Source organism: Ursus americanus, chromosome 1, assembly GCF_024610735.1.
Source record: "Ursus americanus isolate L20-20 chromosome 1, mUrsAme1.1.p, whole genome shotgun sequence".
Classification (NCBI taxonomy): Eukaryota; Metazoa; Chordata; class Mammalia; order Carnivora; family Ursidae; genus Ursus; species Ursus americanus.
The window spans coordinates 70,947,440-70,970,388 of record NC_142127.1 but is presented as its reverse complement, the minus strand read 5'-3'; the positions used below and the strand labels follow the sequence as shown (position 1 = coordinate 70,970,388).

Genomic DNA, 22,949 nt, shown 5'->3' with positions numbered 1-22,949 from the left:
GATACTGGCCAGAATGGTACTATTTCTTTAATAAGCTATGCTAGTCATGGTCATGAAAACATTGACTCCTTAAATTTTGACTGGATACCATCCAGAGTATAACTATAGAGACCTTGGAAATAATCTGGCTCAACCATCTTATTTTTAAATAAAAATTTATTTTATTCTTTATTAGAGTAATATATACTGTTATAGAAAGTTTAGAATATGTAGAAAAGTGGAAACAAGAAATCAAACACCCAAAGTCTCACCACCCCAAAACATTATTAACCTTTTCGTACACAGTTGGGTTTTGAACTATGGGAGCGTTAGGGATGCTGGCCCTCTGCACAGTTGAAAATCTGGGTATAACTTTTTTTGAAGCTTTTACTTTAATTCCAGTTAGTTAACATACAGTGTTATATTAGTTTCAGGTGTCATATAGTGATTCAGCACTTCCATGCATCACCTGGTGCTCACCAAGACAGTGTACTCCTTAATCCCCATCACCAAATTCACCCATCCCCCACCAACCTCCCCTCTAGTAACCCTCAGTTTGTTCTCTGTTTTTTCGACTTGCCTCTCTCTCTCTCTCATTTCCCCTTTGCTAATTTGTTTCGTGAAAATCTAAGTGTAAGTTTTGACTCCCCCAAAACTTGACTAGCTACTGTTGATCAGAAGCCTTACTGGTAACATCAAAACATATTTTGTATGTTATATGTATTATATACTGTATTCTTACAGTAACGTAAGAGAAAAGCAAATGTTAGTAAGAAAATCATAAGGTGGGGGGCGCCTGGGTGGCACAGCGGTTAAGCGTCTGCCTTCGGCTCAGGGCGTGATCCCGGCGTTATGGGATCGAGCCCTACATCAGGCTCTTCCGCTATGAGCCTGCTTCTTCCTCTCCCACTCCCCCTGCTTGTGTTCCCTCTCTCGCTGGCTGTCTCTATCTCTGTCGAATAAATAAATAAAATCTTAAAAAAAAAAAAAAAAGAAAATCATAAGGAGGACAAAACACATTTACAAGTATTGTAAAAGATCCGTTCCTAAGTGAACCCATGCGGTTCAAACCAACGTTGTTCATGGATCAGTTATATTTCATTTTAGTCTCCTCACATATTTTATTTTTTACATATATGAGATAATATTAAATATACAATTTGTACATTGATTTTTTTCCATGAAATATTGTGACATAATCCTTTCCCAACACTATTAAGAACTCATTTAACATTTTTAAATCTAAATAATATTCAATTATTGGATAAACCCTAACTTTGACCTTCCTCTACTATTTAGGTTGCTTACACTATTTCACTATTGAATGGCTTTGGCTTAAAACTTAATCAGGATAAAATCTCTGAAGTGGATTTACAGGCAAACATATATGAACATTTTTAAGGCTTTTTGCAAGACGGTTTGAACACTATGCATTTTATATCTTGCATTTGACTTGACCTTCGCAGCAGGTTTCATTAGCCTTCCTTACACATACTACGGCTCTTCTGCCTTTTAATTGGCAAGGAAATCACCAGGAACTGAATACACACTGGAGGGAGGAGATAAGCAGAGTAATCAAAATCAGCGCCACAGAAAAAATGGAAACTTAATCTAGCTAAGCTTCCAGTAGCACCCTCCATAATTTGTGTTATCTCCTTTTAAAGCTGCATAGACCTTGACTTACCCAAGTGTAGAAAGTTAATGGTTCCTTACTTAGAGAACTGAGGGGGGAGGCAGAAATTAGATTAGATTCATACATTTCTAGAATCCACTGAGTTTCCGATAATTGTTGTTAGTAACAATTTCAAGCAACAGAGCTTTTTCTAATAGCTTGTGAAGGGGCGTGAGCAGAATCATGAGAAACAGATAGTCACTGCTGTTACTGATGTGCTATCATGGGGAAGCTAGTTTGTTTTGGGCGAGGCCCAAAGGCCTGGGGTTCACGGGGGTCCAGCGTGGCCTGGAACATCATATTTGTTCTGAGCCTGAAAGATCTGTGGGATCCCTGAGCTCTTTCCTGGGCCCCTGGGATCCTCTGAATAGAGGGCACGGACACAGGCTGGGTGGTCTGGACCTTCTGCAGACCCAGCCCCCATTCTGGACTGAGCCAGAGCCAGGTCGCCGCACAGTTGACTCAGGAGTGGCCCTGAGGTTGCCCAAATAGCATTTCATTCTCAAGCACAGACAAGTGGAATGTGAAATAGAATTTCTGACAGAGATGCCAACTTTCCAGGGGCCTTGGCCTGCTTCCAACCCTTCACAGACTTGAAGACTCTTAATGTCCTCTCAGTCCTCACTGCTGAAAGATAAATAAATCCATTTTTAAAACTTTCCTCAGAGCACCTCCTTTCCGTGGTCCCCGCAGATATTTTCTAATTGGTTTTCTAACTCCTCCTATCCCCCCTATTTGTGGAAACTAGTTGTGTAGTCAGAATCTAACCAGAACCAACGAGAGAGAGGGTTAGCCCACAGACCCACTGGCTACACATTTCCGTTTTTACAGTCTGAGCCATATTTGCTTTCTGCTTTCTTAAAAAACACATTTAAAAACTGGTTTAGATCAGCATGAGGTCTCTTGGGATCCCTGAAGTTTTTCCTGCCATGTTTTCAAATAGCCAGTGATAATCTAAACTATTTCTAAAGCTTGGGTTTCCAGCTCAAGTGTAATATTTATGTGTACCCTCACAATTTTGAATGATAAGATTACTGTTTTGTTAACCCAGCGGCCAGTTGGCTTACCATTAAGTTCATATTTATTCTTGATTTTGTTATCACAGATTCACTTTGTATAGAAAAAGGCTTAAACTTGGCCTTCTATTACCTTTGTGGCTTTTAAATCCAAGACATGGAGCTGCTCTTTATGTGAGCCTTGCAATCCTGGCAAACCCCATCCAGATTCAGAAAATGTCCTATAAATTGCTGAACTCAAATACAATACTTTTCTTGGGCCCAACAAAATTCTAGACCATCCCAGCTACATCCCAGTCGAAACAGAGAGTTTTTATTTCACAGGTAAGACAGTTGAAAAGTTTGCTTGTTCTCTTCCTAGTTCTTAAGCACCTATCTTTACTTGTCAGTGGGGTTTAGAAGTTGCTTTAATCCCAAATCTTCTGTTTTATTTACCCAGGGAAGTCTGGGCAAATGCAAGGTGCTAGGAGGAGCCTGGGGGAAGAAGTGAGATCAGGCAGTGCTAGACTTCATAAATGACTGACCATTTGAGAAAAGAAGTATTTCTTGGATTTTGGACATGACAAGGAATGAAATTAAGTAGTCCAGATAAAGGCTTTATTAAAGCAGCCATTTTAATGGATTGTTTAGGCAGAGGACCAAGTCGATCTTTGGAACAAATGCAAAATTTTTATCTTTCCAATAGAAGCCTATGGAAACATATTGGATGTGTATGTTGAATTTATGCAGGTAATTCAATGTGAAAACTAGCTTATGGGTGCATAGATTGTGTAAATGTTGATGATAAGCATGAGGATATATTAATTGGAAATAGTCTTAGAAGAGAAAGTTATAATTAGTCTGCTCTTATGTTATACATATAAGATTGTATACTTTGATTTATAACTACAAGCTTTATGTGCAGAACTCGTTGCTTGTTATGATGCTGCTTCTTTGGTATGCGTTCTTAGCTATAACTGTGTTTCAAAAGAGCCATTCCATTTCTGAGTTTGACAAGGTAGGTTGATCTCTGTAGAGCAATGTTATCTTCCAGGAATATTGCACACCACAGGCTGACCTATGAGTCTGTAGAATGAGTCACTGTATGAGCTCTCTTTCTCTCTCTCTGGCTGCCATGTTCCTCCCCTGAGACATTTATGCACCATAGTGGCAGGGCTGTGTATCTGCCTCATTCCTTGGACTTGATATGTTAGGACCAAATTCTAAATTAGAGAGAAAAGTTAAGTATAAATAGAAGTTCCAGTTTTGAATTACTTGCATATTACTTTTTTCCCCTCTTTTTCACACTGTCTTCTTACCAAAGAAGAATCACTAGAGAGGGAGGAACACTTAGAGGAGCTAGATTCCGATAGATGTCTTCTGTGGTTGCTGTGCACCTGAGATGAGTGCTCGCCGCTCCTTAGGAAACAAAAAGGAAAATCACAAAGATAAAGGAAATTGTTGAAGTTAGAGACCTCAGAAGACTCACATACTTGAAGAAAAGGAACCACAGAACTACCTCTCATTGTCTCCTATACTCATACCTGCTGGGTTTTTTTTTTCTTCCTTTGTGAAATATCAGGGGAGAGTTTCAGCTTATCATTTGATAGGAAGGCATTGTTTTGTGGCATATATAACATAGGTTTTGAGTTAGACCTGGGTTTAATTCCATGGTCTATCCTTTACAGGCTGTGTGAACTTGAGAAGGTCATAATGGATTACTTGAGGATAGATGGAGGTGATCCATGTAAGACCCATGGTAGAATGCTTGGCTCATAGTAAATGCTTTATAACTTTTGACTGTTACCCGTGAGAATCTTCATCATCATTTATCACCACCACCACCTTCACATCCTGGTAATCATTGCCACCACCACCACCACCGTCACCATCATCATCGTCTCAGTCTCGTTTTTTTTCTACCTCTGTCCATTCTTCAGCCCCTGTTCCGTTGCAGACTCTCTGCCTCTTTCAAACCTTGAGGTTCCTGAGGCTTATGTCCTATGCTCTTTTCCCTTCTCTCATTACACATTCTCCCTGGGCAGTCTCATCTGTAGGCAGGGGTTCATGTATCAGCCACTGCTCGTGATTCCCAGGTCCATTATTCTAGCCCAGATCTCTCTTTCAAGCTTTGAACATTATACCCTCTGTCCACCAGACATCTCCCCTTGAATGTCCCAGAAGCTCTTCAAACCAAAACTCAACGAGACACCTTTCTCTCCCTAGATCTTGCTTATTCTCTTTGTTTCTTAGAGAAAGCATCACCATTCACCCAGTTACCAAAGCTAGAAAATTGGGGGTCACCCTTGACTCCACCTTTTCCCCTTCCTCCACTCTTCAATGAATGGTGTCCACTATACCTTTTAAACTATGAATTTCATGTAGGTAGGGACCATTCTGAAACTGAAAATTTCAGTGCCTAGCACAGTGCTAAAAAACAATTATGGAATGAACAAATAAAGAAGTGAATGAAACTCTTGAATGGACCCACTTCCTTCCATTTCCACTGCCTTTTCTGCAGTCCAGGCCACCAGTACGTCTCACCAACTTAGTAATTCACGATGTGGAGATTCCAGAGTCAAAATATCCTATAGGATCTCCCTGCTTCTGGGGTTGTAATCCCCACCCCAACACCACAAGCAGTTCATTTTCCACACTGTGACCAGAGATATTTTTTTATGATACCCAAGAATCTTATCATGATCGTGCCTCTTCTCTGCTTAAAGCACTTCAATGACTCTGAATAATCATCCTGATTTGATGTCCTGGTTTACAGCTATTGTCCTGGCACAGTCATCACTCTCAAAAATGTCCTGGACTGGACAATAACGATATAATCATTCTGTACCAATCTGTTTTCTGCTTATGTTTCTAGCCTCCCATTCTGCTACTCATCCTTTCCTCACCCCTACATACTACTCTGGCCTTATTGAACTGAAAGTTTTTCAAATTTGTTGTACTCACTCCTCTCACATGCTCTTCCTTCTGCCTGGAAATCCCTCTCTCTCTCTCTCTCTGTGCCTGGCTGACTCCTACCATTCAGGTCTCAGGCTAGACCTTCCTTGACAGAGGAGTCTTCTCTAATCCCCCAGGTTATGTCAAGTACCTCTTCGTGCTCCCACAGCATCCTGCATCCTAGCTCCCATTATGTTCACTACCCGTTAATTTCTGTGGGTTCCCCATTAGCCTCCACATTCACGCAGGTCAGCAGCAACATCTGCTCACTGCACAGTTGAAACCTGGTGCCTAACCCGGGGTCCTGCATAGAGATGATTCTGCAAATATTTGGTAAATGATAGAAGTGAAATATCATATGCTGTTAGAATGATCAAAGTATGTGTGTGGAAAAATCTTATTCCATAATAAATCTTCTGGAAACATGCCTAATTTGTGGCCGTGAACAGTATTTTGTCTTCTTGTCTCTGTTCATCATGTTTGTGATAATGATGGAAATGATCCTGTGTTCCTTTGATTAAAAGTTCATTCTAGGGCAGGATTTGGTGTTGGTACACGCTGTCAATTCCAGGAAGTCTTGCAGGTGATAATGTTGCAAAACAAAGCAAAGAACAGCTGCTTTCTAGCCTTTTCAAGCAGTTAGGGCTACTTGTATTTCAACTATGCATGGTGGATTGGTTTTAAAGTTGTTTGCTTTGAAGTTAAAATTAAATTTAGTCTCATTAGTCTAATTTATCCTAGATTGTTGAAGTTCCAAATTCTATTCTCATACTAATAAAAACAAACATAAAATGCCTTATACTTCTCATATAATTATTTGCATTGTATCCTTTGCAAACTTAAAAACATGCGCTCTTAGATGATAAATTGTACGCTGCTATTTGATCTACCAGAGGATCCGGACATTTTGTTCCACATGCATTGACTAGAAAGAAGTTCTGGATCTATCTGGGGGGTCCGTGGACATCATTCCCTTGAATGAAAAGGAAGGTTAATGGCTTTTTTCCCCCAAATAGAAATAGCTTTAGTGTTTTTCTAGTTACAAAAGCAATACATAATTACTGCAAAAAAAAATCAAGAAAGAGAAAGAAGAAAATAAAATTCATCCATAATCCCACTCTTAGGTTATTGTACTAAGCATTTTAGGGTAGGTATTTCTAGGCTTTTTTTCTGCCATATAGCTATCGTCACGTTAATACAGATTTTTTTTTTAAATGGAAATGCTACCATTCCACACATATGGCTTTAAAATGTGTTTTTCCACTTAACAAGTTTGGGACTTTCCAGGAGAAAAGTGGATAAAGTGGATTTTAGGAAGTTTTGCTTTCTGGCGCATTGAGGGGTATAATTTCCCCTTCGCCTCCCCTATTAAGAAAACTGCTATGATAAACCCCATTACTCTTTGAATCAGTCAGGTTTCATTGGAAGGAAACAGAAACAATGCTAGCTATTTTTTATAATAATTTCTTATTATGTTATGTTAGTCACCATACAGTGCATCCTTAGATTTTGATATAGTGTTCCATGATTCATTGTTTATGTATAACACTCAGTGCTCCATGCAATATGTGTCCTCCTTAATACCCATCACCGGCCTATCCCAGTTCCCCACCCCCCTCCCCTCTGAAGCCCGCAGTTTGTTTCCCGGAGTCTATAGTCTCTCATGTTTCATTCCCCCTTTTGTTTTAAGCAGAAAAAGATTTGACGTTTTAAAATAGGTATTTACAAGCCTGTTGGGCTGTCTAGAAGAAGAGACACTAGGGTGATACTCCAGAAATAAGCATGAACTCTGAGCTTGGAATACTTGGGGCAGCTCCCTCTTCCCCATGACCAGGGCGACAGGGAATCAGAAAGTAGCCACCAGAACGGCTGCTCCATGGACACATCATCCTGGCTTGGAGGGTGGGCGGGGGGCACACTTGTCAGTGCCACGACCGTTGGTCCTAGAGCCCTACAGCATCTGCTTGACCCACACTGCCCCAAAGTGGATGCCCTGTATCCCTGTGTCTGGCTACTCCACCCTCACTAAGCAAGGAGCCTGTACCCAGGAGTCTGAAAGACAAAGACTCTCTGCTTGGAATGTTCCTCCCCCAGATGTCCACAAGGGTCTCTCATCACCCTCAAGACTTTTCTCATCCAGTAAGCCCTTCCCCGATCATCCTATTAAGTTGCGAGCTGACCTCCCCTCCGGCCTTCTGAACCCTCCTTCCCTGTTTTATTTTTTTCCATAGCACATACCGTTTTCTAATTAACTGCATAACTTCTTTTTTTGTTGTTGTCTACCCTGTTCCCCCCCCCAAATGGATATTTTAATATATTATTTATTATTGAATCTTCAATGTCTAGGCACATTGGTAATCATTCATCAACTACTCATCGAAGAATTTTCTTTATACATGCATCATCATGCACTTGTCTGATTATTTATTGGGAATTAATTCCTAGGGTCAAAGGTATGCACAAATTGCCCAGAAAGGTTTTAACAATTAGTTCCCACCAAGGGTCCACGAGAATGTCTTTTTCCTGATACCTTCACCAACATCATACCCTGGTCACGCTATCCTTTCTGTTCCTTCAGCTTACCATGTTTGTCCCCCCTTGATGCATTTGTACTCCCTTCTCGACAACTTCCTCTCCAGAATACGCTCCTGCCACACTTTTACTTGGTTTAATTCTTCTTATTATTTAGGTCGTAACTTTAGTTGTCACTTCCTTGGAGAGGACTTCCGTGATCATCAGCTGTTAAGTAACTTGCCAGTCATCCTGTGTCAAATCACCCTATTTTATTTTCATTACAGCGTGTCATTAGCAGATATTTTCTTATTGCTGTATTTATTTGTCTGTCTATGATTTCCCTCCCTAGAATGTAAGCTCCATGAGAACCGGAGATTTAGATGTCTTTTCCAACACTATCTCCAGTAAATGTGTGTTTGATAATGGAGTAAACACTAGGTATTATAATTTTTCGTTATTACGACCTGCTGGGTGAAAAGTGGATTCAACATGAATTATTTTCCTGGATTGGTGAGACTAAGCATCTTTTAAGTATGACAGCCTTTTTTTCATTAGCAAAGACTGAGATGATCTAGAAGTTGAATGATTCGGTGAGAGTATCTGTTTTAGATATGCTACGTCCGAGTTCTTATTTGTTTCAGATGTGCTGAACCAGATTTCTCATATTGCTAAGTTGCATCATTTTTTACATTTCTGAAGCCTCTTTTGCATTTACGTCAACATGAGTATCCATAAAAGAGGACTTCTTTTGCAGATTTTACTCACGTACAAATGTTTTCTTTTTGTCTTCACAGCTTTTAGAAAGAACCAACAATGGTTTTGAAGACTCAGACTCTGGTGCTACCAAGAGTCCGCTCCACTTAGCTGTAAGTGAGATGCCGGGGGTGGCTTCCTCTGTTACAAAAAGAACCTAAGTGTTCCTAGAACAAGGCTGCTCTTCAAATGAAAGCATAGTAACACAATAATAACTAATAATGAAAACAGTACATGGGTAAAGGCACAGGCTGCAGAGAGACTGACTCAAATTCCAATCCCAACTTCACCCACTGGTGAGCTCAGACACATTACTTACCCCATCTGGGCCTCAGTTGCCTCAGCTGTAAAATGAGGGCAAAAGAAAAGAGATTTTCCACAGTGCACTTAATAAATGTTTATTATACATTTTAACAATCTTTAAAATTATTACTATCTAGTAGTTAAATTTAAAAAATTGAGGAAATTTGAAGAACACGTTTTGATTTTAAAGATCTGATTGTAGCTAACAATACATGAGTCTACAGCCTACCACAAAATCAACCAAATACCACAATTAAGAAGTTGTGAGCTATTGAAACACAAACCTGTGGGAGCAAGATGAGCACATGCATAAACGCAACTCCGCTTTTTCTGCCTGCACTTGAAATCAGGGTCTCCGACGAGGTGCGAGCCTCTGACTCTTTACTGGGGAGAGCTCAGGGCGGGGAGGAAGACTTACTCCGTCACCAGTGAAGCCTCCTCTTCACACCCTATTTGAAGAGAAATGCAACAGCTCAGAGGGAGGATCCCCAAACTGTCCGTGGGGGTGAGCGAGCCAGCACACTCACCCAGCACGCTGCCTCAGCTGGCGTGCTGCTCGGAGTTGGTAGTCATCAGCTCTTCCCAAGAGCCTCTGGGGCGGGCAGCCACACCCAGCAAGAGCAGCTCCCCTGTAGAAGGTGCTGCCGCGACGTGAGGCCTCAGTCCCCAGCCACAGCTACGGTGTGTGCGTGCACCTGGAGGCTGAATGCTAAGCAGAGCGCAAAGGGGCTGGGTGTCTGAGTTTAACTGTTAGGACATTCACTTCATACCATCCAGTATAAGCACTTCTCAATGTAATTCTGATGAATAATTGAGGTGGAGATTTTGTAGAACAGAGGGGCGTGTTTTGTTGATGGGCGTACATAAGTAGTCAGGCAAGGTGAGGGTATGACACCGTCCGGTGAGGACTGGGAGAAACTGATCACGCTGCCTGCAGCCCCTTCTTCATTGCCAGTCTCCCCACAGAGCCGCCAGCACATCTCTTGATCCCATTCACCGCTCTCTGCCGCACCCACCAACACACCCACACACACCCACACACACACACATTTTGAGTCCAGTGAAATTAGGCTAAAATGTGCATCAGTCTTTGTTCTGGATTTGGACTTAGAGTGGGAAAGCCGGAGGGGTAGTGGGATATTTGCATGTGTAAACTTCATGCCACTTGGCTCTCAGAGCAGGCTGCTCTGAAGGTTGCTCCTTAGAATCTCTGCCCAACCATCTGCTGCGCCTGGGGAAGGTACCCCAAAGCTGAGGGTTCACAAACGGCATTAGCTGCCCCTAGAGAGGACTATTTGAGGTGATCTCAGGTAGAATTCTCATGCCCTTTGTAAGTGGGGTTGGTTGCATTGCACACCTGCTAGTAATCTGAGAAGAGACTTTCTTAGCTTCCCCCAAATTCTGTCATCTCTCATTTTTTTTTCCCAAAAATTATTGCTAACTGTGTGCCAGTTGCTCTGGTAAGATCTGTGGGTTTCTGGTCATGTAAAGACAGGAGAGCATGTTATTACTGGAGAGAACTGGGCATTTGGCACCTCTGAAGAGGGCAGGTGCCTGGGAAGTACACCCAGAGAGGAGATCCTAGCCCTCAGTCCTCCCACTAACAACCCACCTAGACATGGTACCTCTATCCGAGGACCGTTGTGCGGATGACATGAGTTAATGCACGTCAAGCGGTTAGGACAGGGCCTGGCACACAGGTGCAATCAGCTAGCTTCATCCTCACTGATGCTAATGTACCATTCTTTCATTTGACTTACACTGACCGTGTGTGTGCTAAGCACGGGTTCTGGCAGCTGGAGAGGTTGCAGGAAACACCACCCAGCCTCTGTCCTTGTAGAGTTTCTAGTCTAGGAGAGAAGTAGGCAAGTAAATATATAACATGACAGATGGTCAGAAGTGCTGCCCGTGCTACAAATGGTGAGGAAGACGCCCTGGGAGGTGGCAGATGAGGCTGTACTTGACGTAGCACGCTCGCACATTCGAACAGAGACCTTGAGAGCTACCCATGTGGATATCGGACAGAAGAGTGTTCTGGGCAGAAGTGCAGTCTCTGGGGTAAGGGTTTGCTGGGCATGGTCCCAGAACATCAGAGTGGGGAAGGGAGAGTGGCAGGGGATGGGGTGTGACATGTCGTGGAGGGGGCGGGGAGTCAGGGAAGGGCCTCCTACTCCATTGTAAGAACTTCAGCTTTTACTCTGAGCGAATTAGAAAACCATTTGGAGAAATTTGAAGAGACAGATGATACAATATGACTTTTGTTTGAAAAGAATCACTTTAGCTTCTGTGTTGAGTTTACATTGTAAGGGAACAAAAATAGAAGCAAGAGAACCAGGAAGTGATGATGATGATGATGATGATGATGACAACTTTGACCAGGGTGAGAGCAGTGGATTAATTCTAAAACTATGTTATTCTTGCCCTCTAAATGCTAACATCTTTTAAAAAATTATAATTTGCTTTAAGAACCCTGCAAGTATACCCATCACCCTCCCCAGGGGCCTCGGTGGCAATTAACTTAATAAAAACCCCAGACACATTATTTCTTCCGAGGATGCTTTCTAGCAGTGAAATAGAACCAGATGCCCCCAAACCTTGACTGCCACAACAAACCTGACCTGCCTTGAGTTACTATTTCCTGGCTGAATGATTCGAGTCTCCGGGGTTATCAACCCAGTGAATTTCATAAACATTTCATCCACTTGAAAAAATTAAATCAAGAAACAAGGCTATGCAAATGAAAGGCTCCCACTGTCAAGATTTCCAGATGGACCCGTTGTTTCGTGGATTCTGTTGAGATCCCAAATTCTTTCTCATTGGCCTCAGTTCCTATCTAAAGAGTTCAAAGAAGTTAATTGTGTTTAAGACATATTTAAGTGACCTAACAATATATTTTTAATAAAGATTTTTCAGAAAGCAAATTTGCTACCTCTGTGAAGGTTTGAGCTGGGTTGTCTATTGAAAGCCAGACTATTCCATGGTTTTTGAACTGGCATATTTGTTCTTTTCTGTGATTACCTCCTCATTTAGTTATTTCAGAAATTATTGCTGAAACTACCCATTAATTAGCTAGTTTAGGACGGAAATAGAAAGAGAAATAGGGCGATTTCCATCATGTACTGCTGATGGGATAAGGGTCTCCTTTCCTGCCTACTCAAGCCTCCTTCAAAGAGTTTAAAGCTTTATTGTATTCTTTTTTGCTCCAGGAACCACCTACCTGCCCAAAGACAAAATCATGCATTTAACTCTAAAATAGAATTCCACATCACATGGTCATTTGTTTCTAGGGTTAAGTTCCAAAGTGTGAAAATAAGTGAAAGTTCTTGTCTGATCAAAGTTACCTTTATTATTCCCCTTAAATAAATTGCCCTTTGAGTGTACCTAGTTTTATGTCTTCAATTCTATGGGGTCATGCTTTTGCATGCTAAAATTCAAGGTAGACTGGGGAAAACATGAAAGGAATTCTGTGAGTAAATCTGGCCTTTCAACCATTCTGTCTTTAGGAAAATTTAAAGTGCCTGATGTAGAAAAAAGTATGAGCTGAAATTCTGAAGCTTTCCTAATTTCCAGCAGGGTCATTCCATCTTTTTATTTTTTTTTTTTATTAAGCCTCTAAATTTAACACAGGCTGATGGATTTATTTTTTGTGGTGAGGATTAAAGGAGAAAGTGTGGGGATAAATTCAGCACCTAACTTAAGTGCCTTGTAATGTGACTCTGCTATTCTGAACAGAGCTGACTCCTTCACACTGGCTTCCTTCCTACGTACATTTCTCTTTCCCCTGTGTCTTCTCTTTATTAAATCTAAATATGTTAGCCATCCTGTTTTGTAGATACGCATGCAATTTATAAGTTGCTGATTCTATTTTCCTAGACGAAGTCATACTGATGGAAATTAAAATGTTTACGATCTTTCTCATAATAGTTAACTGGCATTGAAGGAACCAGCATTTGCAGACGACATCTGGACCCTGCTGTTTCCATGGGGGATTCATTTCCCTTTGGTGTGAAGTCAGGATTTCCATATAAGCAGAATCAGTTGCTACCATTACACTTTATAATGAGAAGAAGTGTTAAGCAAAGTCAGTTTTCAAATAAGTCACAGATATGCCCAGAGTAAAGTGAGATAGGCTGATTTACACCCTGGTGTAGACACTCCTAGTACCACAGCCTTTTACTGGAGGATAGGTCCTCCCAAGTTGGCTTAAAAATCACCCATAGTCAGTTGATAATGGCTGAAACTAGGTGGTGGGTATATAGGAATTCATTACACTCTCCTCTTCTCTTTGTACGTACAAAGTTTGAAATTTCGTACAATCAAGAGGTAAAGAAACATGTTCCTTTTGGTCTTGTTGCACCCTTTCTGTAGGAGCTCATGAAGCGCTCACAGCTGAGGCTCCGGGGTCTGATTGGTCTGTCTTTGAATGCCGGCTCCCCCATGTAAGGCTGAGTGACCATGGAAAGGCTGGGTAACGTCTCTGCCCTTCTGTGTCCTTGTCAGGAAAACGGGGATAACAGTAGTATCCAAATCATGGGTTGTTGTGGCAATGAAATGAGGTGCTACATGTCCAGTACTGCCTAATTCACAGCAAGGGCTCAGTAAATTTAGCTATTGCTGCAAAATTCAGGTCAAACTAAAGGCTTACAATCTTACGCAGTTATGGTTTGCACAGCAAGTACAGGTCAGAAAGGTGGACGTAGAAGAATTTATTTTCCTGTCTCAAGGAAGGCAGTTTGTGTAGTGAAAGAACAATAGTCCAGAAGTTAGCCGCAGTGTATACCTTCTTGCCTCATAGTTCTGTTCAAGTCACTTTATCTCTGTCTTAAGCCTTCTAGAGAGGGGGGTCTGGGTTTTTTATTCAATTTTTATTATTCACCTGTTTGTGCCATAACATGTAGAGACAAAAGTATTTTGTTTAAAAGTCAATTAGGTGGAATCACTGAGAAAAACTATAAGACATTGCCTAACAGCATAGATTTTAGTGGTCGCAGATTCTGGGCTTCAAATTCTAACTTGGTCACCTAATAGCTAAGTGATCTTGGACAAATTAATTAACGGTGCTTGTTTTGTTTTTTTCATTAATAAAAAGAATGTTTGCACAGATAAATAGCTGCTACTTAAAAAATATATTTCTAAATATATATATATTTCTACTACAGATACTAATAAATGGTAATTAACAGCCATTATATTACATCATTTATTCACCAAATAATCGTTTGAGTGTCTCCTACGCACCAGGCATGATTTAGGGAACAGCAGTGAGCAATACGTGTGAAGTGCCTTCAACCTCAGATAATAAACAAGCCAACAGATAAGTAACAGATATCGAGTGGTAGTAAGTGCTATAAAGATAAAATAAAGCAGGATTAAGTGGGGTGGAGAGTGTCTGGTAGTACGCTGAGTGGGTGGAGAGCTGTTTTTTGGCTCTGAAAAGCCTCCAGATAAGGTGATATCTGAAGCAGAAGTACCAGGAGAGCCACGTGGCCCTTAGGGGGAAGAGCTTTTCAGACAGGAAATAGAAAGTACAGATGCAGGGGCACCTGGCTGGCTCAGGCGGAGGAGCGCGTGACTCTTGATCTTTGGGTCGTGAGTTGGGGCGCCATGTTCGCCATGTTCGGTGTAGAGACTACTAAAAAAAAACCTTAATAAATAAACTTTAAGAAAGAAAGGAAGAAAGGGAAGGGAAAGGAGAGAAGAGAAGGGAAGAGGAAGAAAAGAAAAAAAGATGCAGTAGCCCAGAGGAATATTTAAGCATGGGGTAGGAGGAGGGGTTAGGTTAGTGTGGTTGAGCAGAGTGTGGAGGAGGCATGCTGATGATCAGGATAGAAGGAGGCCTAATCTTAAGGGCCTGAATGGGTTTGGATTTTATTATTGAGGAGGGAAGAAGCCATTGACTAGTTTTCGTCAGGAACTGGTATGTCCAACTTGGGTTTTAAGAGATGTCCTGTGGAGGCCGCGTCAGTAATAGATCGCGGTGGGGCGAGGGTGGAAAGGAAGGCCTTTGCCACAGTCCTGGCAAAAGAGGATGGCACGATAGTGAGAGCTGGGTCGATTCCGGGTATATTTTAAAGAAAGGGCAGAGATGATGGTGCGCTGAGGGCTGCTGCGGGCCACACTGCGCCTGTGTGAATTACAACAGAGATGTGGGGGAAGATGATTTCCTGCCAGGGCCTGAGAACCTGATGACACCTCCGTGTGGTTAGCCAAACGGGTCCCTTCCTCTCAGCAGACGCATCCCTGTACAGCGCCTGGCAAAGCTGGGATGGGGAGCCAGAGACTACTTTCCAACACCCTCTTGCCCTAGTGTCCCAGAGCCCTTGTATAGGGCTACAGACCCTGGGCTTAAGAGGGAAGATGAAGACGACTCCAACGTTTTGGGCTTGAGGAACGAGAAGGATAGCCTTGCCACTTACTGAGATGGAAGAGGCTGCAGATGGAGCGAGTTTGAGGAAGGAAATTAAGAATTTGGTTTGGGAAGTGTTGAACTTGAGATGCATCTGTTCAAGTGAAATATCAATAGGCAGTTGAATATACAAGTCTAGAAGTAAAAGGGCAAGTTAGAAACGGGATCGAAATTTGAAACTCACCAGCATGTGGATTATTATACTGCATATTATACATAATATATATGTTTACTACATACTATATAATAACCATGATCATTCACAAAAATAATGTAAAGTATTAAAACAATTCCTATCAGTACTCTTAAATTCTTTGGATCCTTTTATATTTAGTTTTGGATATTATTGTTGTTAACAACATAGACTTAGGGAAAAAATTCAAATGATTTTTAAAAAGGTAAGATGAAATCAGTTCATATCCTCGTTTCTTTACTTACATTTCTCGAGGTAGCCACCATTACGTTTCTTTTGTATTCAAAATTTTCTATAAATACAGAAACATACATAGATATAAATAGGTATATATCTGGATATATTTTCTTTTTATATAAATGAGGTCATGTTATATGTACAGTCTGCAGCTTAGTTTTTCAAAAAGTTTTTGATAGATTTTGTCAAATCACTCTCCACAAATGTCACACCATACTCCCAGCAGCAGAGCACAGATTGCTTTTTTCACCATGTCTTTTTTTTTTTTTTTAAGATTTTATTTATTTATTTGAGACAGGGAGAGGAAGCATGAGCAGGGAGTGGGGGGGGAGGCCGAGGGAGAAGCAGGCTCCCTGCTGAGCAGGGAGTCAGACGTGGCTCAGTCCCAGGACCCTGAGACCATGACCTGAGCCCAAATCAGACACTTAATCAACTGAGCCACCCAGGTGTCCCTGCTTTTTTCACCATGTCTTAACTAATACTGGACGTGACCAAACTTAATCATTGTCAATTTGGTAGTTGAAAAATAGTACCTTAAAAAATTACATATTTTCTCCATATGTTCATTGGCCTTCCATATTTCTTGTTCTGTGAGCTGTCTTTTCATGCCCTTTGTACATTTTACTAAGTTTTAAAATGGCTTGTAAGAGCTTTTTGTGTATGAGAGATATTGATCTTTTGTCTGTGCCAAGCTTTTTTTCAAATATGTTGTGCCTTGAGTAATCGCTGGGGGGGAAAGCAAAAAGTTCAGCTGACAGAAGAGGGGGCCCTGGCTGCTGAGGACACTGGGGGCAGGTCTTCTCTCTATCTCCTTCTCTACTTCCTTCTCCCTCCTCAGGTCCCCCCTCCTATCCTGATCCCTCTTCTCTCTTTTATTTCCAATGTCCTTTGCTTTGTGTGTGCATATGCATTTTTTTACCTTATAGACCTAATGAAAATTATCTCTCAGTCTTTCGATTTTGTGTTTTAGTAGCGTGAAGCCTCTTAACCTCACATAGCTAGGGCCTCATAATAGGCCTGAACTTGCTGCTGGTACACAGAATATATTTCCATAATTGTGTCTGTGTTTTCGTGACAATCAATGGGAGAAGTAAAGGAGAAAGGAGGAGGCATCCACTGTGTACAAGATATTATGGAAAGCCTGTGTGAATTTATCTCTTTTTATCTTTCCTGGGAGGCAGCTTTTGTTGCTCTCATTTTATAGATGAGAAAACAAATTTTAAGTGAAATTAAGAAACTTGCCCAGGGTCCCATGCTTAGGAATTAAAATGTTACACTGTAACAGGTCTGTATGTTTCTGATGAATTACCAAGTCCACATTGTTTTTAGGAATTTTTTTCCCTCTAGGTTTAACAGAAAAGTCTCCCCCAAAATATTCCAATTGTGTATGTTTAGGACTGAACTGATAGATAGAAGATTATATTAATTCATTCAACTGCTAATCTATATTAGATTATTCGATGGATAGACATAAATATAAGAATACATTTAGTACCTTTGGAGCAAATTCTTTGACAGACAAGAAAGAACATGAAGAAATTCATATGTAGCTGTGAGGCTTGTGCATTATAATTTTTCAGTCTGACTCTCTGGTTTGTCTGTTCAATAATTATCCCCAGCATCTCTCTGATGTGCTGTTTGGAGTGGTCTCCAACGGTGACCTTGGAGGCTTAGCCCCTCATGTGGGTTATTGTGGGATTTGAGGTGAGCGAGCATTTGAGTGGTTGGTTTCTTCCTTGCAGGCCTACAATGGGCACCATCAGGCCTTGGAAGTCCTTCTGCAGTCGCTGGTGGACCTGGACATCAGGGACGAGAAAGGCCGCACTGCTCTGGACCTGGCTGCCTTTAAGGGACACACGGAATGTGTGGAAGCACTTATCAATCAGGGCGCATCCATCTTTGTGAAAGACAATGTAACCAAAAGAACCCCACTTCATGCCTCAGGTGGGTCTTGTCAAGAGTCTGGTTACAAGTCTAAGGAAAAGGATGGTAGCATTTTCTTTCATCCCAGCTTTTAAAGTATCAGTTTTCTTTCTACATCAGATATGTCTACACTCTTCCAAAATGCTTTTGGCCTACTATCCAGTTGAAGAGGATTAGTGTTCTGTAGCCAGAAAGGCTCTGGCCTTCTTTTAGAACAGTTTTAGGTTCACAGTAAAATTGAGAAGAAGGTACAGAGATTTTCTGTGTACTTCCTGTCTCCCTCCACCCCATCCCCCAACACATGCGTAGCCTTCCCCAGTATCAGGAACCCTCACCAGAGTGTTTCATTTATTACAATTGAGAAACCTCCATTGACCCATCCTAATCATCAAAAGTCCATAGTTTACATTAGGGTCCATTCTTGGTGCTATGCCTTCTGTGAATTTGGACAAATGTGTGATGACATGGATCTGGCATGATAGTATCATGCAAAGAAAGATATTATAAATCCTGCCCTGAAAATCCTCTGCACTCTATCTTGCCTTCCTAACTCAGCAGAGAGTTCAGAACTTTGACCAGTGGCTAACACAAAACTTTCTAAAAAGGAGGCAAGGCGTAATGTGATCTTCAAATGAGCTACATAGAAAAAATCACACAGCATTTTAAAGCATAAAATTAATGACTTTTCACAGCTATTTCATCAAAAGTACCATTAGACGGCAATCTAATCAGTACATATTCTGCCGGGCTAAATGATGCTTCTTAATTTTGCTGTGATGCTGATTCTTGATGTGTCATGTGTAAAAATAAAGACCTTAAAAAGTATATGTATATATCAAAAAGTAAGTGATTTGCCTTTTCTGGGACTTTTCTCCAATATACATAAGATAAAATTCTGTCAAGACATGTCTGGGTGTAGACACAGATAGTAAGGTAACGTGGAAGAATCCCTAGCTCAGCTAAAGCATGAATCCCTTTGGGGTCAGGAATTCAGTGATATCAGCCTTTGATCGGGAGAGTAGATATTGTCTCATAAAGAGAAATAACTATCTTATTCAGACCATGAAATAATGGGTGGATTGAGGAGCAAAGGAGTAAAGATGGTTTTTCAAAAAGACTTTATGATTCTCGTTACTTGGAAAAAGTGTTAGGTCTCGTGAAACTATTTCCATGTATATCCTTGAATTTCCAAACCACTGAAGAAAAGCAATATAGAGGTTGAAAAAACATGGTGTTGCCTAATAATCTGGAAATGATTGTTCCTGGAAAAAACTTTAGCCATGAGGTCACTAATGGTTGGTATGGCTAAATTATAAGTTCTCATTTCCCATCACACTTTGTGTTTTTGTTATTCTTGATATTATTACAAAGTATCATTGTAAAGTTTGATATTCTAGGCATTCTTGGTCTTATTAGAAAGTTCAAATTTAGTTCTCCTTCTTCGAGGTTAGTTGTATATTATTATGGCAAGCATTCTGCTTTCGTCACCATGTAGAGTATTTCCTGACAATTACAAAAGGCCGATTTTGCTTGTGGAAGATTGTCCTTGTAAACAGGTAAACAATGAAGGATAATCATGGTCGCTCATTGGCCGCTGTGATATAGGTTGTGGTCCAATGGAGCCCCCTGGTGGTCGAGATGACTCACTCCTTTTGGATTTCCCTCGTGTCATTCATTAGAGATGCAGGCTGTCATTTGACTCTCTTCTCCACAAAATGTCTGCTGTGCAGAAGCTTTAGCTTGCGTTTCCAGAATCTTTTCCGATTTGAGAGGGCAATTGTTTGTTTGTTTGTTTGTTTGTTTGTTTGTTTCAGATCCTGGGAGTCCTGTGAGGAGCAGGAGCCAGGATGGATAGTAGAGGTTTTGGCACAGATAGTTGCGATGACAGTTGTGGCCTTTGAGCAACATGAAAAATGGCTGTCACTCACAGCCAGGGAGAGACTGAGCTGGTCTGAGACAAAGCTGGAGTTGGCAGGGCACAGCTAAAGGAGATGTTAGCCTCCTTTTGCTGAAAGGCAACTGGGGAAAATGCCATGTGTGGGAAGCAAATGAGAAGTCTAGTTTTGCTACACTTTTACAACAGAGGGGAATTATAATTCCCTGAGGGCTATTAGCTAAGTTCAAAAGGCTACTGCAAGCCACCCCACACCCTGCCAACAAAACCAAACAAAAACAAAACGCTGCCTTAGAAATCGGTTTGTTCTCCAGCATACTTAGATGATTTTATTCTTCTTCTGCGTAGCCAAAAATCAGACATCTTTGGAACTATCATGACTGTGAGTATTTAAGGAATATCAAATCGATAAAGAAAGAGGAAATCAATGAAAATACACTATACCTGCACTTTCATGACTCCATTGTCTGTAGTGTTTAGCTGTCAGTCCTCTGCTAATCATTTCCTTTTAAGCATACATTGAATTCTTGCATATTTTACCAGTGGTAATAGATTTGATGTAATTTTTAAAACAAAAAAACAAAACAACAGCAACAGCAGTATATTGCCTGTACTCAAGGCCACAAAATTTCCTCCTGAGATACATAAATGGAACATTGCTGAATGAGCTGAATGCAATGGTCTACACAATGTGGGCATTATTCCTGTAGTTAATTTGAGTTGTGTCGATGAATGTGAGCTAATTCTAGTACGCGTTGTCCCTGGAAAACATGTCGTTGTTAAATTAGCACCTCTCACGACTGGCATGCAATAAAAAGAACTGTAAAACACAGCTCTTAAAAGAACCTTTATCAACTAACATAGCTGCATCTATTCCCCTCTCTCTCCACAGCCGTAACGAGGTAAAAGCAATGTGTTTTATGGTGTTCTCATTGTTCGGAAAGGAGAGAAGGTCACATTTGGAATTTTAAACATATTTTTTCTCATCCTGTTCCCTCAGTAGAAAGCCATGTTTTTTGTAAGGCTGTGGGTTCCATTCAACAAGCTGGAGGAAAATACCTTAGCCCAGCAGATTATCATCCCAGGAGGCTTGCTTCCCAGCCCTGGAGGCACCACCACTCCCCGAAGTAGCATCTTGCCTGGAGGGCACTAGGGCACGAGCTTGTATTTGGCCCCAGCCGGTCAAGGCCAACGTTAGGGCCAGCTTTTCTGCCTGTGGGCAGCCCCCACTAGGGTAAGAAGGGGCAAGGGGAGGATGGGGCAGCCCCTGGGAAGGGGTGAGGCAGGCACCCCCGTCACAGCTCTGTCAAGGACAGAATGGAGGGGCTGGAGGGGACGGGAGGTGGCAGCCACTTGAGACCCCAAAGGCGGAGAAACCAACCGTGCGTGGGCTGTAGTTTGAGGAACTCGTGGGCAGAGTTGTCCTGCAGCCGCGGAGGGCGCATCTGTGAGTCTCCTGGGAGGCACTGGTCCGTCAAGAAACAGTAAGCCGGGAGCCTGCCGACACCTTTCTGGTGTGAAGTTTTGCTTCAAGTCACCGCTGATCAATCAGAACCATTGCTCTAATGTCTACCTCCAAATGTAAAGTGACTGGGAGAGAAAAAAAAGGCAAGACCTGTTCTCATCTGCCTCCCTCCTCTCCTCCCCTCTTCCCTCCTCTCCTCCCATCCTATTCTGCTCCCGTTTCGCCTCTTCTCCCATCCTTCTTTTTAAGAAGGGCTGGAGGCAGGCCGGACACGGAATTATACAGAATTGGGTGACTCTCTTAGAGGAGCACAAAGACTAAGCTGGGCGTTCGGGAGAGGTTATCAGTCCCATAGGAGAAGGTAAAAAAGAACATCATTTTTCAGGAACAATCTCTCGATACAAGAACCAGGAAGAAGTTAGGTGGGGACCAAAGTGCCCTGATGGGTAGAAAGGGGAAGAAGAATTGACTAATAACACAAACACTGGGGCATGATGTGCCCAGCAGCTAGCACGAACTGGAAACCTGGGGATCGCTGTCAGCAGCAATTGAAAATGACTGATTTAAAGTCCAAATAGATTTCACTTTGGAGGGATATGTGTAGTGCTGGTCTGTTAAAAGAATGTCCATTATTTTCTTTTTCAGTAATTAATGGTCACACGCTGTGTTTACGGCTATTACTAGAAATTGCAGACAACCCAGAAGCAATTGATGTGAAAGATGCCAAAGGACAGTAAGTGTTCTTAAACCGGGACTGGGGTTGGCATTTCAACCACAACAGGTAACTGGTTAATTTTGTTAAACAGCTAGGAGGGTGGAAGGCTGAATTCTACTTTGGGGTATATATTTGGGTGAAAGTCATGGTTGAGAGCCCTAGAATAATGAGGGGACTTTGTGCTAGAGGACGTATCCAAGAAAAGAATGGGAAGGGGCGTATCTTGATGACAAAGAGCCAACTTTTTCTGTCTGTGGCCAAGAGTCCTGGCCTTTCTTTCATTTGTTTCTTCTTTGTATCCATTTTTACCCTCTTCTGCAGCTGCTACATCCCCATTTTTAAAATTAATAATGACAGTAGGACAGACCTCAAGAGGTTATCTCTATCATTAAAAAAAAATCCTTTGTATTTTTATCATTTCTGAGTTTGTTTTTCCAAAGTATTTTCTGTTAGCCCATCCCCCCACCTAATCTTCCCTTACAATAGGAAATGCAGTGCAGAAAACAAAGCACGAGTGACTCACTCCAGCTACATGAATTAGTGTCAGAGTTCCAACGAGAACCTCACCTCCCAGATCCCAACACTGTTTTTTCCTCCAGACTTGTCAGACTTTTCTTTACAGCAATGAAGCTTTGATCAAATAAAATCCTGAGCAGAAGTTCAACATAGAAAACTATGAAAGCAGAGCTGCACTGATAGGAGCAAGAGGGTCTCCTACATAGACACACTACCTACTCAGTGATTATTTGGTGAATGCCACACAGTTTTGAAAATGATGGGATTAACATGGACAGTTTGAGAAGGAGCCTTCCCCTGTCACACCTGTATTGATCATTCCACTGACACCATTCCAGGTGGCCTTCAGAGATCAGGGATGGAGATAGCTTGTTCCGTGCAGCATATAGCAGACTGGGACACTCAGAAAATATTAAGCAATTGTTAAGA

The 22,949-nt window shown here is 41.6% G+C and overlaps 1 protein-coding gene across 2 annotated transcripts in view; it reads left to right on the top strand.

Annotated features, from left to right (window-relative positions):
• Positions 1–22,949, top strand: part of ANKRD44 (ankyrin repeat domain 44) — a 309,567-nt gene that overhangs the window by 264,788 nt on the left and 21,830 nt on the right. For both annotated transcript variants that reach the window (XM_045806381.2, XM_045806382.2), the window contains exons 17-19: positions 8,910–8,981; positions 17,750–17,951; positions 21,935–22,022. In XM_045806381.2, coding sequence (XP_045662337.1) covers positions 8,910–8,981; positions 17,750–17,951; positions 21,935–22,022 — 362 coding nt within the window. The remainder of the gene's footprint in view (positions 1–8,909; positions 8,982–17,749; positions 17,952–21,934; positions 22,023–22,949) is intronic.